We start from the raw sequence: 13504 nt of genomic DNA, 5'->3' as shown, positions 1-13504 counted from the left end.
AATGTATTACATTTGCTAAAGGAGTACTTAACAGACAGCGTTGTTTTGTTCTGGAGCTCCTCACAAGGGCGGAGCCTGACAGGAACAACAGGAAGTGCTGGGTGGCCCGGTGAACTGGCAGACGGAGGTGGGAGGAGTCTGAGCCGAGTCTCAGCTGAAGCAGATCCCAGCGTGACCCAGGTCTCTAGTCACTCACCTAGCTCTGTGGAACTCATCAGGAGCAGAGTGGTGATCAGCTCCGTGGGCACAAACAAGGAAACGAGTTTGTGCGAGCGCTTCCTGAGTCAGATCAGGTAAATATTTCCTTTGACTATTGAAACCACGTCTCGTGGTTCTGAGCCTGGGTGCCAAAAGAGGATTGAGAGGATTGATTCACCACCTTTTGTTTCACACTGCAGCCAGCAGCAGAAGCTCTGTGGCTGAGAAGGTCACTGGGTTTGTGTCTTCAGGTCAGACGCTGGCTCCATCGAGGCTTGAAACCTGAGGATGGGGATCAGCTCCTCACAGTCCTGGGCCTTGGTGTCCAGTCCAGGATGAGCTCTCCCCCTGGTGGAGCACTTGCTGAGCTCTTGTTCACGAGTGAGAAGATCAGACCCAGGGCAGAGCCTCAGCTTCTCCTTCTCCTGGAGTGACGCCGAGAGAGACTATCAGGCTGCTCAACCCGGCTGACTCGCACCTGCTCGGCCCGTTTGTCCCCCCTCTCGTCGCTGACTGGTGGCAGATACGTGGCTGTGACGCAGTCAGCCACCAGCCTGTCGGGTCCAGACCACAAAAACATCCGCCTGAGATTTCGATCAAAACCTCAAGACCCAAAGATCTAATCCTTTAATGTGCTGTGTGATCGGAGGCCTTTCATGACTTCATGTGACAGGATCTGCAGCTCAAGCGTGCAGCCTCACCGTGAGATTCACCAGAACATTCCAGGAAGTCACGACGGCCAGTCCGCGGGGATGGACGTGGCTGCGGGGAGGACCGTCCACTGCGGCAGCGCGGCAGTGAGAAGCCACGCTCCACGGCTGAGGCCAGACAATGAACAAAGGCCGGCCTGGATGCCAGTACTTTTCCAGCAGGACAATGTCATGAGTTTCCTCTGGCTGCTGCTGGGGGGGGGGGCAGAAACGGGCCGAGCCTGGTGAAAGTGCCGGCCGCGCTCCTGGCTGTGTCACGGTCGGAGCCGGGCGTCGCCGGCGTGACACCTGAGTGAAACTGGCCTTCAGGAAGTCCTGCTCTGCCTGAGGAAGCACAGGCCCGGGCGGGGGCTTCTCGGTCTTCTGCTGCGTCACAGGAGGTGAGCTAGGGTCAGACCTGGACCTGAGGAGGCCACTCACCACACCCTCAGACACGGCTCACCCAGTCAAGGTCACTTTCTACAGCCAGTCAGTGCTGACCAAAGGGCGTTACACACAACGAGTGAACAAGTGCAAATACAGAGGAAACAGGGCTGAACTAGGCCTTTTTATTGGCCTCGGATAAAAGAATGTAGAACAGCAGAAAATCGTAAAAACAAGGGGAGGGATTCGATTAAAACAATAATCTAATTAATTAGAGAATTTGTGTTGAATTAATCTCGATTAATCGCAGTTGAATGGTACCAGAATATTTGCCACAAGAAGCCAGATTTTTCAACGTGAATGAATGTGGTATATGACTGAACCAAATGATGGAGCCATACACACATTTAAACCACACAATATTGTTGATTCTGCATCAGTTTGACAACAGCACAATCAATCACAATAGTGTCTATATTCAGGTTTTTATATCACCTGATTTCAACTAAAGCTCTTTTAGTGTCTTGAAAATATTTGTGTAAGAATTTCAATGTGATAAGAATTTCAAGTCCATTCAGAGTGGTGGAAACCCTGGTCATTGTGTAGTGAAAAACCTCCCTGAAGCAAAGCAAACAGATGCTTTTGCTTGCTTTGGTTCAGGGAGGATTCCTCCATGTTTGTTGTTGTTGTTGTTCTCATCCTAGCTGCCACGTGTCTGCTGCATCAGTGGGATCAGTGGAGCAGGAACTCCTGCACTGACAAAGGTTCCATGTTGTCTGGAGAGCAAACTGTTTTCTGGAGGGAGTTTGGTCCACATCTGGGGACCAGATACAGAGGGAGCTCTGTCCCTGCAGGTCTTGAGGTGGGTCCTGGGGCAGGTGAGGAGCGGCTGGGAAGATGAAGCCATGAAGGCATCTCAAAACAGAGATGAGAATTTTAAACTGGCTCCTGAAGGCAGCAGGAAGCCAGTGCAGTGAGGCGAGCGACATGTTCCCGCCCCTCTGTGGCGGTCAGCAGGAGGCCAGGCCGAGACCAGGGTGCCGGAAGTCGCAGTAGTCCAGGCAGCAACTCAGGACCAGGTGAGTGACTCACTGGAAAACACCAGCTGGAAGAGAGGCTTCAGCCCAGTCCAGAGGTTGGATCACTGGCGATCATGAGAGTGGTTCACACGCAGTCATGACTGTAACGTTGAGGGTGAATGAGTGAATGACTCGTCTTACTGAACACACAGAGGCTGGAAGCGCCGTTCGCTGACGTTGAGTTGACCTTTGACATCTTCATCTGGGGACTCGTGAGGTTGGGATGAGGATGAACTATCGCTCCGACTCGGCTCAGTCGTGTCATCCTTCCTTCCATTTCATTTTCTGAGCAGATTAATGAAGCTTGTTGAAGGCTTACGTCGTCTGCTGCTCTGTGCTTCCTGACGCAGCCGAGCTTTTTCTCAAACTCCCTCCGCAAGGAAAAGCTCTTGTGACGGCAGGTTTCTCCTGGAGGGCTGAGACTCCAGCGTGTGTGTGACCTGAGGTCAGTGGACAGCTCTCACGTGCGACACACTGTTGAGCTCTCTTTCAGAGGACAGCCCAGCCTCCTGGCTCAGCTCACTCCCTGGGATACAGAGGAGATGATCCTCATCCCGGGGACCAGACTGGACCTGGACCTGGACACCCAGACGAACACGGTGGAGTCATCACCCGTGAGCCTTCCATGACTCTCTGCCTGGAGGAAGGTCCACCACCCTGTAAATGACCTCAGGTGTAACAGGGAAACACATGACTTAAGACCCTGATCGCGACGCCTGCGACCTCCCGTGCCTTGGACAGCTCGGGTCATCAGGTCAGTCCAGATGTTCCAGACTCAGTGGACCACAAAAACAAACAGATCTTTCCGTAAAATCTTTATTTTCAGTCTCTAAAAATAAAATCCATAGAAAACAATGTCGAGTTTAAAGCTCCCAGAAGCTCGCCAGCCGCCCGCGGAGTTGGTCATGTGACTCCACCTGGTGTCCACCAGGAAGTAAACACGGCTTTTCAGACAGAGATATGACGGCGGAGGCTGGAGAGCAGCAACACTTGGAATGATCAAGTCACTAGAAAAAGGAAAGCTGCTTTCTTCACGCACCCAGATCGCTCACGCGGTGGCTGGGACCGGACGTAAACAGGGAGCGAGCCTGCGGGACGCTCCGGTCTTTGGTGCTGGGGCTCGGCGTGACCCGCATCCAGACACGCTCCGCCGACACCTGGTGTCAGTAGTAACACTCGGGAATGAGCCTTCTGTCGACCAGCCACCTGGAGTCACAGTAGACGCCCTGCTGCTGAGGGCGGAGTCAACGGAGGACAGGTCACCGCGAGGCGGCGGCGCTAGCGGACACGGATACGAAAGGCGTTCCGGTCACAAGACATGGTAGTGCAGAGCTAACACAAGACACGCCAAGCTTCAGAACTCAAACTTGGCTTCTCAAAGGAATGTGGAAGCGACGTGTCATCGGCGGGTGGTTACTGACCCAACGTGGATCTGAGACGAGCTTCCATCTTCAGCTCGCCTGCGTTAGTGTGGGCGAGCTTGTTCACAGGTTACCACAGGAGAGTCATTTGACTGGGAACACACCAGAAGCCCACACACAAATAAACATGTTCACTGAGCAAAACAAGTGCATACATGTGGAATAAGGCAAACGTCCAGTTCACTGGAGGAATCAGTAGCCGTGGAGAGAGTTGGTTCACAGGTGCACGGACGCGCCGCAGTTAAGAAGCTGGACTCCTTCATCCCAAACACTTGATCCCTGTTGCAGTGCTACAGAAGGACGACAGAGAGCGCTGAGCCTCGAGTCGGCCTCCACACCAGTCCAGAGCCGGCGGCGGCGGCGACTACAGTGTGAAGTAGACGAACATGAAGACGCCCACGGAGCACACGCAGGCCAGACCCAGGTTAAGCAGCAGTCTCACTCGCGGGGGCTCGTGGAGCATCTCCGCCACAGCCCTCATGTCGGGCTTGTCCAGGTTCTGCTGAGCGTTGGTGGACTCTGCCCTGTAGCCGCAGAACCAGTCCAGCAGCCGCACGCACCAGCTGCTCTCGCCGTCGGAGCAGCCCGCCTCCTGGCTCTCCATCCTGCTGCCACCAAAGCGTCTGGCCGGAGAGGCGGCGGGGGACGTGTCGGCGCTGGGCGTGGCTGGGTCGTGATCCGTGGATGGCACCAGGAGGCGGATCTCGGCTGCGTCCAGGCCTCGCCCGCGACGCACGTCGGCCGGCAGCTCTTTGTGCAGGCTGCCGTCCACCTTGCCGGAATTGGTCTCGGTCAAGCGGTACATCTCTTCTTTCTCCTTCACCGGGATCCGGATGTTGCGGAGCCCCCAGACGGTGGTGGTGCAGACCTGCTCATCATCTGGCGGCGCGGTGCAGAGGCTGACCAGTACCGCCACCAGCCCAGAGACCCAGAAGAGGCCGGCCGCCACGTACATGTAATGCACCTGGAAGATGAAGGCGGGCCTGGTGTCGGGCAGGTCGCAGCGCGGCCGGCGGTAGACGAAGGCCAGGACCAGCCGGACGGTGCCCAGGGTGAAGCCCGTCATGCCGCCCCAGAAGGCGCCTTTCTCGTTACAGCGCTTCCAGAAAACCCCCAGCAGGAAGAGGGCGGCGATGGGCGGCGTGAGGTAGCCCGCCACCTCCTGGATGTAGAGGTAGGTCTGTCCGCCCTGCATCTCGATGATGACCGGCACCCAGGCGATGCTGATCACCACCATCATCACCACGAAGAGGCGGCCCACCACCAGCAGCTCCCGCTGGGACGCCTTGCGCCGCAGGCCCTGGTAGATGTCCAGGGTGAAGATGGTGCTGGCGCTGTTGAAGATGGAGTCCAGGTCGCTCATGAGGGCGGCGATCATGACGGCCATCATCAGCCCCCGCAGCCCCACCGGCATCACGGCCATGACCAGCCGCGGGTAGGCGATGTTGGAGCAGCCGGCCTGCGAGCCGCACACTGCCATGCAGTGCTCGGGCCCGATGCAGGCGATCTCGTCGGCGAACATGATCCTGGAGATCATCCCCGGGATCACGATGACGAACATGGGCAGGATCTTCAGGAAGCCCGCCATCAGCGTGGAGCACTTGGCGTGAGCGATGTTCTTGGCGGCCAGCACCCGCTGAACGATGACCTGGTCGGCGCACCAGTACCAGATGGAGGCGGGCGTCTGGCCCAGCAGGAAGCCGGGCCAGGGGATGTCCTCGTCCAGGGGTCCCCGCAGCATGTGCAGCGAGTTGGGCTTGGGCTGGATCCTGCAGGACGGAGAGTAGCTGAAGTTCCCGGAGGCCACGATGGCCGACACGTTGGGGACGGCCTGCATGTACTTGGTCCTCACGCCCTCCAGGCCCCCGACTTGGATCAGGCTCATGATGGTCAGCGTCAGGGCTCCGCCGATCATCAGCACGGCCTGCAGGGCGTCGGTGTAGAGCACCGCCACCAGGCCGCCGGTGACGGTCAGCAGGGCCGTCATGCTGATGAGCAGCACGATGGACACGTACAGGTTCCAGCCCAGCGACTCCTGGATGAAGAGGGCGCCGGCGTACAAGTCCACTGACAGCTTGGTGAAGATGTAGAGCAGAATGGAGAGGAGGGCGAAGTAGACCTTGAGCCGGCTGCCGCCGTAGCGCTTGGACAGGTACTCGGGCATGGTGTAGACGCCGGAGTGGATGTAGACGGGGACGAAGACCCAGCCCAGCAGCTGCAGCAGGAGCAGGGCGTTGAACTCCCAGGCTCCCACGGCGAAGCCGCTCGCCGCCCCAGAGCCGGCCAGGCCGATAAAGTGCTCGCTGCCGATGTTGCTGACGAAGAGGGAGGCGCCGATCACCACCCAGGTCATGGAGCGGCCGGCCAGGAAGTAGCCGCCCACCGTGCTGCGGTTGGCTTTCCACATGGCACAAAAGCCAATGACCAGCACCAGCACGAAGTACAGCGCCACCACGGCGATGTCCGCCGCTTCCATGGCGCCACCCATTTTCCCTCTGTCTTGAGCAGGGGAAAGCTCGGCTGCAGCTCAAGTCTCCTCTGTTGGGTCCGATTTACGAGCTGCTCCTGGGCACCGAATTCTTCTCCACTACGGTCCAGCTCCCTGGCGACTCGGACCTGCGGCACAGAGACGGCAAAATGAGTTGGAGCGAGAGAGAGGCAGCCAGCCAACAGACTCGTCACCACCAGAGAGTGACTGGGGTTTGTGGTGAGGAGATGACCCGCGCCACAACGCCACATCAAAAATGCACAGCTGCACACACATACCTGTCTTCTTAAAAAGCCTTTGTTGGAACGTACAGTTTGGGCTTCAGCTCGGAGCAGATCACACAGAAAGTCACTTGGATTAATCCCTTTCAGCAGACATGAACTCCAGCGAGTCCTGATAGCTGTTACATAAGGAATCTCCATGAGTCAGAAGGAGGGCGAGCGCACGGCCGAGCGCGCCCGCCCGCTGCACAACATCAGGCTGAGCGCCGAATCAGCACTATTTCCACCACAACTCCTGCCAAAGCGGCATATGTTTCTTGTGAATCAGCATGAATCCCATGGTAGCCACTCTTGTGAGCCTCCTTTGTCTCCACGGCTGCGGCAGCAAATCCCTGACACGTTCCAGATGCACTCAAACATTTCACAATCAATCTCCAAAGAATCACATGAAGGGGATCCACGTGCGGACGTGTGTGAACAGGTCTCTGTGACACACAGGCGCGCTCCTGATGGAGCTCCTGACTTCAGGGCTCGACAGAGAAGCACCCCACGCCTGGAGAAGCCACTCACAAGTGCAAGCTCTGCTTCTCTTTGATCCACTCCCAACCCAGCCAAAGACACAAAGTGAATTATCTCAGCCAAACTTCATTTCAGGTCTTATGTAACCCTGGATCCAGATGTGGTCGCGTGAGAAGGTCTGAGCCAAGACATGAAACTACCCAGGCTGCCGCCTCGAGGTCTGACAGACGGAGTCAGAAACGAGTCAGTCGGAGGAACGTGTGGAGTCGAAGGTACGGACGTCGGATGTGGAGAGGAGAGACAGAGCTGGTGCAAGGGTGGTGGAGACGGAGGAGAGGAGGGCCGCAGTGAAGGAGTGAAGATGGAGACAGGTGAAGGTCTTGCTGTGGAGGAGGCGTGCCACTGACTGACACCTCACTCTTTAAAAGAACCGCGAGTACCGGACCAGACCCAAATCCTCCGGGTCCAACAGGCCGGAGTCTGGCTCCAGGCTTTACAACTGAGCCACGGCTTTACAAAAGGCTTCACTGCGGCTGTGAAAAGGAGCTTCACCCTCCCTCACCCCCCACCGCTGCCAACAGAGCCCACTCCAGGGTAAGAAACAATCATTCAGAGGGCAGTTGGTAAGAAAGGAACCAGATCACAAAGCCTCCCGAGACATGTCTGTCGTCTTTAAGCCAACAGAAGCTGAATCCCGAACCACGGAGCGGAGGCCCCGGGGTCACTGCTGATGACTGTAAACACTCGACTGTATTTGGATTAGAACTGAAGCACCTCCTGAAGTGTGAGGAGCAGCGTCTCAGTCAGTTGATCTGGATTACCAGAGTCGACAGACGAGTTCCTCCCCTGAGCGCCACCTACAGTCACACAGACCCCTCTACACTCCGTCACGGCAGCCCAGTGGCTCATGGGAGCCCAAGTGAGGTTCAGCTAAGCTTACCCCTCAGCTGTGTGTGTGTGGACTGGTGCCACCTGCTGGTCAGCAGTATGGGTGCTGCTGGCTGTGTTCCGGTCTGGAACTGAGTCTCAATGACTCAGTCAAATCACTTCCTCATGTCCTCCAGTGGAGTTTGACCTGGTGGTAGAGTCAGGCCTGCAGACCACACGGGCCCAGTGCCAGGGTTTGTTACCCGTCTTTGTTCTTTGAAGGACTACTGTATGTTGTCTCCATCAAAGCTGCTTCATCACCAGAGCTTTACTTTGAGGTGGAGAGTCCGAGCCTCCCGACCATCAGTAAACAACGTGGCCGGTTGGAAAGTTCATCCCTCCAGTCCAAACACCTCATTGTTCCCCCCGTCACCACGTTACCTTTGGAATCGCTTGGTGCTGAACCAGTTCCTATTTTTAGACGCGCCTGGTGCCGAGTGCCATTTATGAGTTGATATTTGAGTCAGTGACCCATTTGTGTTGATCTGTTATCATCGCTGCGCCTGATTGGAGCAGACGCTGCGCCCGGTCACGGGTCACAGGTCGGACCCACTCCAGGTCTCCTGGACCTGATAGCGCTAGTTCACAGTGAAATTCCACACGAGTGGGAAAGGGGATGTGGATTATTGCCATTATGGCTTTACGACGGCGATAAGCCGTGCGCACACGTGCGAGTGTTGAGAGGAAGGTGTGTTTACGCAGCAGCACCAGGCGGCGGCTCAGGCACAACACAAGGAAACACACTTGCTGTGGCCGCGCCGCACCTCCTCCTCCAACAAGTGTGAGTCGCTCATCTCTCTCCAAACAGACCACCGTCTTCCACTCGTTCCAGGCTGACTTCAGCATCTCTGAGCCTGAACCACAGAACAGCACGGGGAACTCTGGGCTTCCCCTCAGAGCAGCAGCTCACACGTTCATCTCAGAGCTGTTGATCCGCTTCAACCCTCAGAAAGTATCCAGAAGCTGACCTGAAGACTGGCCTCGGTGGGTCGTGGCAGTTTTGTTTGGACTTGTCAGCCGGTCCAGTTGGTCGTGAATCGCACCCAGATGGACCACCACAGCTCCTGCTGGTGAGCACGGAGTGTCGCGGCGTGGTGAACTGTCCGTCACTCTCGCCTCATGACCGTCAGCACCCATCGCATGACGAAACAACTCGACTTGTTTCAGTGATGCGCTGGGATGTAAATTAGACAGGAAATCAGCATCCTGTCAGGTATTTCAGGAGCCACACCTGATCACACTGCTGGATCATGTCCATCACTGTGCCGTGTGTGGGGGCGATGACTCTGCTGCACCTCAGACTGACGGGGTGCAGAACATGGACAGATGTCTGCATCATTCCTGACCACAACAGCGCCACTGCCTCCCGACGACCAGCCCAACTCATGAAACTGGCTCAACCTCATTGACTGTGCTACACAAACGCAACACAGTCCACGTCTTCACACCACATTGTGCTGAGTTTTTTTCACCATTTTAGACCACAGACCAAGTGTCATGAAAACAAATGACAACATTTTCTACATGGCGGCACCCAAAACAACGCGCACTCAACGCTCCGTACGGAGCCTTCTGTCCATGCTGGGTGGGAGCCGTCACCATGGCAACGCTTCAGCGCAAACTCTGCATATGGTGTTGAACTTTTCGGATGTTTACAGTGTTGCAGACAGAAAACAGAATTATCACCACACTATCTGGAGCCTTCTGAGCTCAAGGTGCTGGCGGACGGTACGAGTCGTCCCAAAACAGATTGCTGACCCCTCTAACCTGGACCTTGAACCCAGGTGCAGATGTGGGGCCGGTCTCCCTGGTGAGGGAGGGTGTTCTCTGACGGTAACGCTGGGCCTCTTGGCTGCGGCTAGTGCCCCCCTGACCCAGCCTCTCACGCGCAGTACCTCACACATAGAACCAATGTAACTACGGAGCATTAACCTGAAGCATCTCGGTGGCTGTTTTGACCTCCTTCCTTCGCTTTATGCTCCTCACCATTGCCATGCCATTTACAAACCCAGGAAGCCGGACCATGAGCAACCGACCCCAGTGTCAACAAACGGAGCCCTGAACGCACCACACGGTTCGTTTGTTTAAAAAAAAAAACACGGAGATGAAATAGCGGCGGTTGAATTGGGGTCGATCAGGTGTGTGATCGCGCGCGCGCGCATGTGTGAGCGCGTGAGAGGAGATAAGGTGACCAGGCAACGACCACGCGCCTTAAACTGAAGGAAATTTCTAGAACCCTCACTCATTCCGTCGGCAGCAACAGCAGCGCATCTGGAGAGCAACTTGTGTTTAGGCCAAAACAAACAAGACTCGCTCGCTGTCGCGAAGCCGTGAACGCGTCTGGCCTGTGGGCAGTCGGCACGTTTGAAAAGAAGCCGCTGCGGTGACGCGTACGGCCGTCATGACAGAGCCGTTCTAGGCCGTTCACAGCCGCGACGCGTCACGGCCGCAGACGCACGAGACGCGGACTGTGGAGGGAGACTCACCGGCTGTGTGGGCAGACGCTCGCGCACCTCTGCCGTCGGAAGGATGAAGGCGAGCGCTCCTCCTCGAGATCTGAGCTTGGACGGTGCCTGAGTCCCGACTCTCGCCGTTCATTTGTTCCTGTCACCGCGCAGCATCACCCTCTTTAATAGTAGCCTCGGCTCCAGGCCACGCCCCACACGTGGAAGCCACTCGTGACGCGTTCGAGTGCTCTCACGCCCGCTGGAATTTTGCTCCTACATGACATTCGCCGCTCGTTTTTGGAGCTGTAACGTTATACGAACGTGATTGTTTTAATCACAAAATCGTGGTATTTACTCCATTTCCCTCGTTGAAAGATTGGCGATTTCATTAGGAGTAAACACTGCAACCAAATCTAAGTGTTTCCTTCTTCACCGAATGGCCTTAAACATCTCTGCTTGAACCGTCGTCCTGAAGTCTGCGCCGATGGGAACATGATCATAACGTTACAGCAGATTTACATTACCTTACGTTGGACGCACGAACAACACATTTGTGCAGTCCTTTTGGTTAATCGAAACCTGTGAGTGTCTCCGTCCTGTTTGAGGCTGTTTTTAACAGCAAAATAAACCTTTTCAGATGATGCTACTGAAAATCTTAGAGAAACGGAAATGACTCCAAAACTGCGTATCTAGTTAGTAATCAATAATAACATTAGACGTGTCCGGTTTATTGATACACCTGACGCTTGATCAAATGCATGAAAGTCCAACTCTCAAAAGGCACACGTCCTCAACTGCATGATGGTAGAAAGTGCTGGAAGCTTGTTCACCAACAGATTATGGACATCTAAATAGCACTCTCATTAAACGTCGATGCTGGCAGTCTGGATCAGGAAACCACCAGAATATACATATTTATCTAACGCACTACTGTCCGTCCCCAACTCCGATCGACTGATTGCTCAACGCTTGCAGTAACAGGAAGTTTCTGATCCCCTAAGAGAAAAGTCAAGTTCTGCATTCCTCTGGATTTTATGAGCTGCACTTGTTTCCATTTGCCAAGTGACCTCCAAGAGCTGGAGGTGTTCTGTGGAAGAGAATCAGGCAGAAATATCTAAAGGAAATAGCTTTCACACTGGGGTCACGGGAGCTCACCAAGCGCTCCAGCACTTTTGTCGTCATTAACTTCTACAACAACATCCCATGTTAGCGTCTTATTCCGCGTCAAATAACCCGGGTTATGCTGCTTTGAAGTTGGCCGGTTGTGCAAAGACACGTTCACAGTGGATGCAACTGAAGTCGTTCCACTGTAAAAACCACTCCTTTCCAGTTCAGTGTAAATGTAACTGTCAGTTATGAAACCTGATTTACAGGCTGTTGTTGACTTCAAATAAAAGGCTGTGTGAGGCCGAGACACAGCGCAACATTTAAATGGTGGGAGGGTTGCTGAGTAAATTTCCACTCTCTGCACCGATATATTGGAAATTTCCATTTGTCCGGAGACTACACTCCCCAGCATGCCTTGCGTGCCAGTGTGCCACACTGCGGGGGCGGGGCTGCTTCGGAGCGCTCTGTGAATGATCGCAAATAAAACAGATAAGATCTGCGGCGAGGTTGATGATTTGACTGTGGTCACCTTCATCAGAAGAATCTGTTTTGATATGACTTATGTTAGAATTGTCATGGTGTGTCACATCTAGGTGGGGTTTGTTTGGCGATCGCGTCACTTTGTTCATCTATATCTGTAATTACTGTAGTGCCGTGCGCAGTCGCAGAATAGCCACACATTCTGCTCAATTGACGATATAACGATTCACAAAACGTAAATGAAATAATGTGACAAAAGAAAGGGGAAAGTTCTGCAACTGCAACGACAGCAGCTGCGTGTTCACTCATGGATGGCGAGTGTCTCTGATCCAACCGGAAACATCCGCCGCGCACCAAACAATGGCCGCTCTGTTCGTTCTTAAGTCATCTCGCATGTACCCATGCGTTTGCACAACGCTCCTGTAAGTCCGCCCCACACGCTCCTCTCCGTGTCACACGCTCGCAGGGCGTGGTCTTCTCAAATATTTGTCAGACGGATGAGAAGATGAAGTGGTGGGAGCTGCTGCATCCTGTCAGGGGAGTTCAGAGAAGGCTCGTCAGGAGCATCCCACTCACTGGCACGGGCACGTCAGTCACTCAACACACACACACGCGCGCGCCACTAACATGTGTCCAGTTACAAACCAAGAAAGAAGCGTCATTTCTTCACTGCCACGCGTCACATTAGGACACCGCCACGATGAACGCGCCTTTTGTTGAACTGTCGTGTTGAAGATGAAAAGCGTCGGTAACTTTCCGTTTCGAGCGCTTGTTGGTCAGAATATTTAGAAAGCAACAGCGCCACCTAGAGTCAGAGTCGCGCTGCTGGAGGAGAAACGCCTCACAAGCCTGATTTGACCGTCTCTCTCTCAAAAGCCGCAGGGTCAACGCGCCTCCGCCAAATATAGTGATCACTTCTACCGTTGATAATAAAGAATGAAGCGCGCCGATTATTGAGCATAAAACAACTCATGTATTCATTGAAAACTCCAGTTCAGTATCAAGGTACTGAACCAGGTAACTCTCGGTCTGTAACTTTGAGTTCCAGTGCGATATTCCCCGAGATTTCTTACATGGAGTCACAAGATCCTGCAACACAAAGCACAAACTCAAACTTCTGTCCAACTCATGGCATCGCAACGCGTCAGCGCAAACTGTGTTGGCGGGAGAAAAGAACTCGACACACGTCAGCGCCTACAGTTTGCTTTCCGAGTTACAGAACAAACGGACGACTACATCCATATATAATTCATATATTAGTATTTTTTATTTTAGGCAGAAGCGAGGATATTTTGAGTAAAATAAGGCTTGTCGCATATATTAATATATATCAAAAGTGAATCAACTAGAGCCTGCGGTCTGAAAAGGCCTGACGAAAGAAAAAAGAAAGGTACAAAAGTATTTTTTAAAGTATAAAATAGATATAATAATAAGATGCAGGTACAATTAACACAAGTTTATTGACAATAAAAAAATATGAATAAACAACAAAAAAAAAAACAAAAGAGGTGTGCAATAATACGCGTGTAACTTTTACCATAGGA

At 54.0% G+C, this 13504-nt stretch overlaps 1 protein-coding gene across 2 annotated transcripts; it reads right to left on the bottom strand.

Moving 5' to 3' along the window:
* Positions 1–2994: 2994 nt before the first annotated feature.
* Positions 2995–10545, bottom strand: slc5a3b (solute carrier family 5 member 3b). 2 transcript variants are annotated; one of them, XM_053877839.1, is made up of 2 exons: positions 10413–10545; positions 2995–6387 (listed from the first exon to the last, which is right to left on the bottom strand). In XM_053877839.1, exon 2 carries the CDS (start codon positions 6257–6259, stop codon positions 4136–4138), a length of 2124 nt encoding a protein of 707 aa, XP_053733814.1. In that variant the 5' UTR covers positions 6260–6387; positions 10413–10545; the 3' UTR covers positions 2995–4135. The 2 variants fall into 2 exon arrangements, with proteins under 2 accessions (XP_053733814.1, XP_053733815.1); XM_053877840.1 differs by lacking the exon at positions 10413–10545 and adding an exon at positions 7940–9298.
* Positions 10546–13504: the final 2959 nt, after the last annotated feature.

The sequence above is a fragment of the Synchiropus splendidus genome, chromosome 10, assembly GCF_027744825.2.
Source record: "Synchiropus splendidus isolate RoL2022-P1 chromosome 10, RoL_Sspl_1.0, whole genome shotgun sequence".
Taxonomy (NCBI): domain Eukaryota; kingdom Metazoa; phylum Chordata; class Actinopteri; order Syngnathiformes; family Callionymidae; genus Synchiropus; species Synchiropus splendidus.
This window is presented reverse-complemented; position numbering and strand designations above follow the sequence as displayed.

Coding starts and splice junctions, on each gene's coding strand:
- slc5a3b (XM_053877839.1), bottom strand. CDS start 6,259: ATGGGTGGCGCCATGGAAGCGGCGGACATCGCCGTGGTGGCGCTGTAC.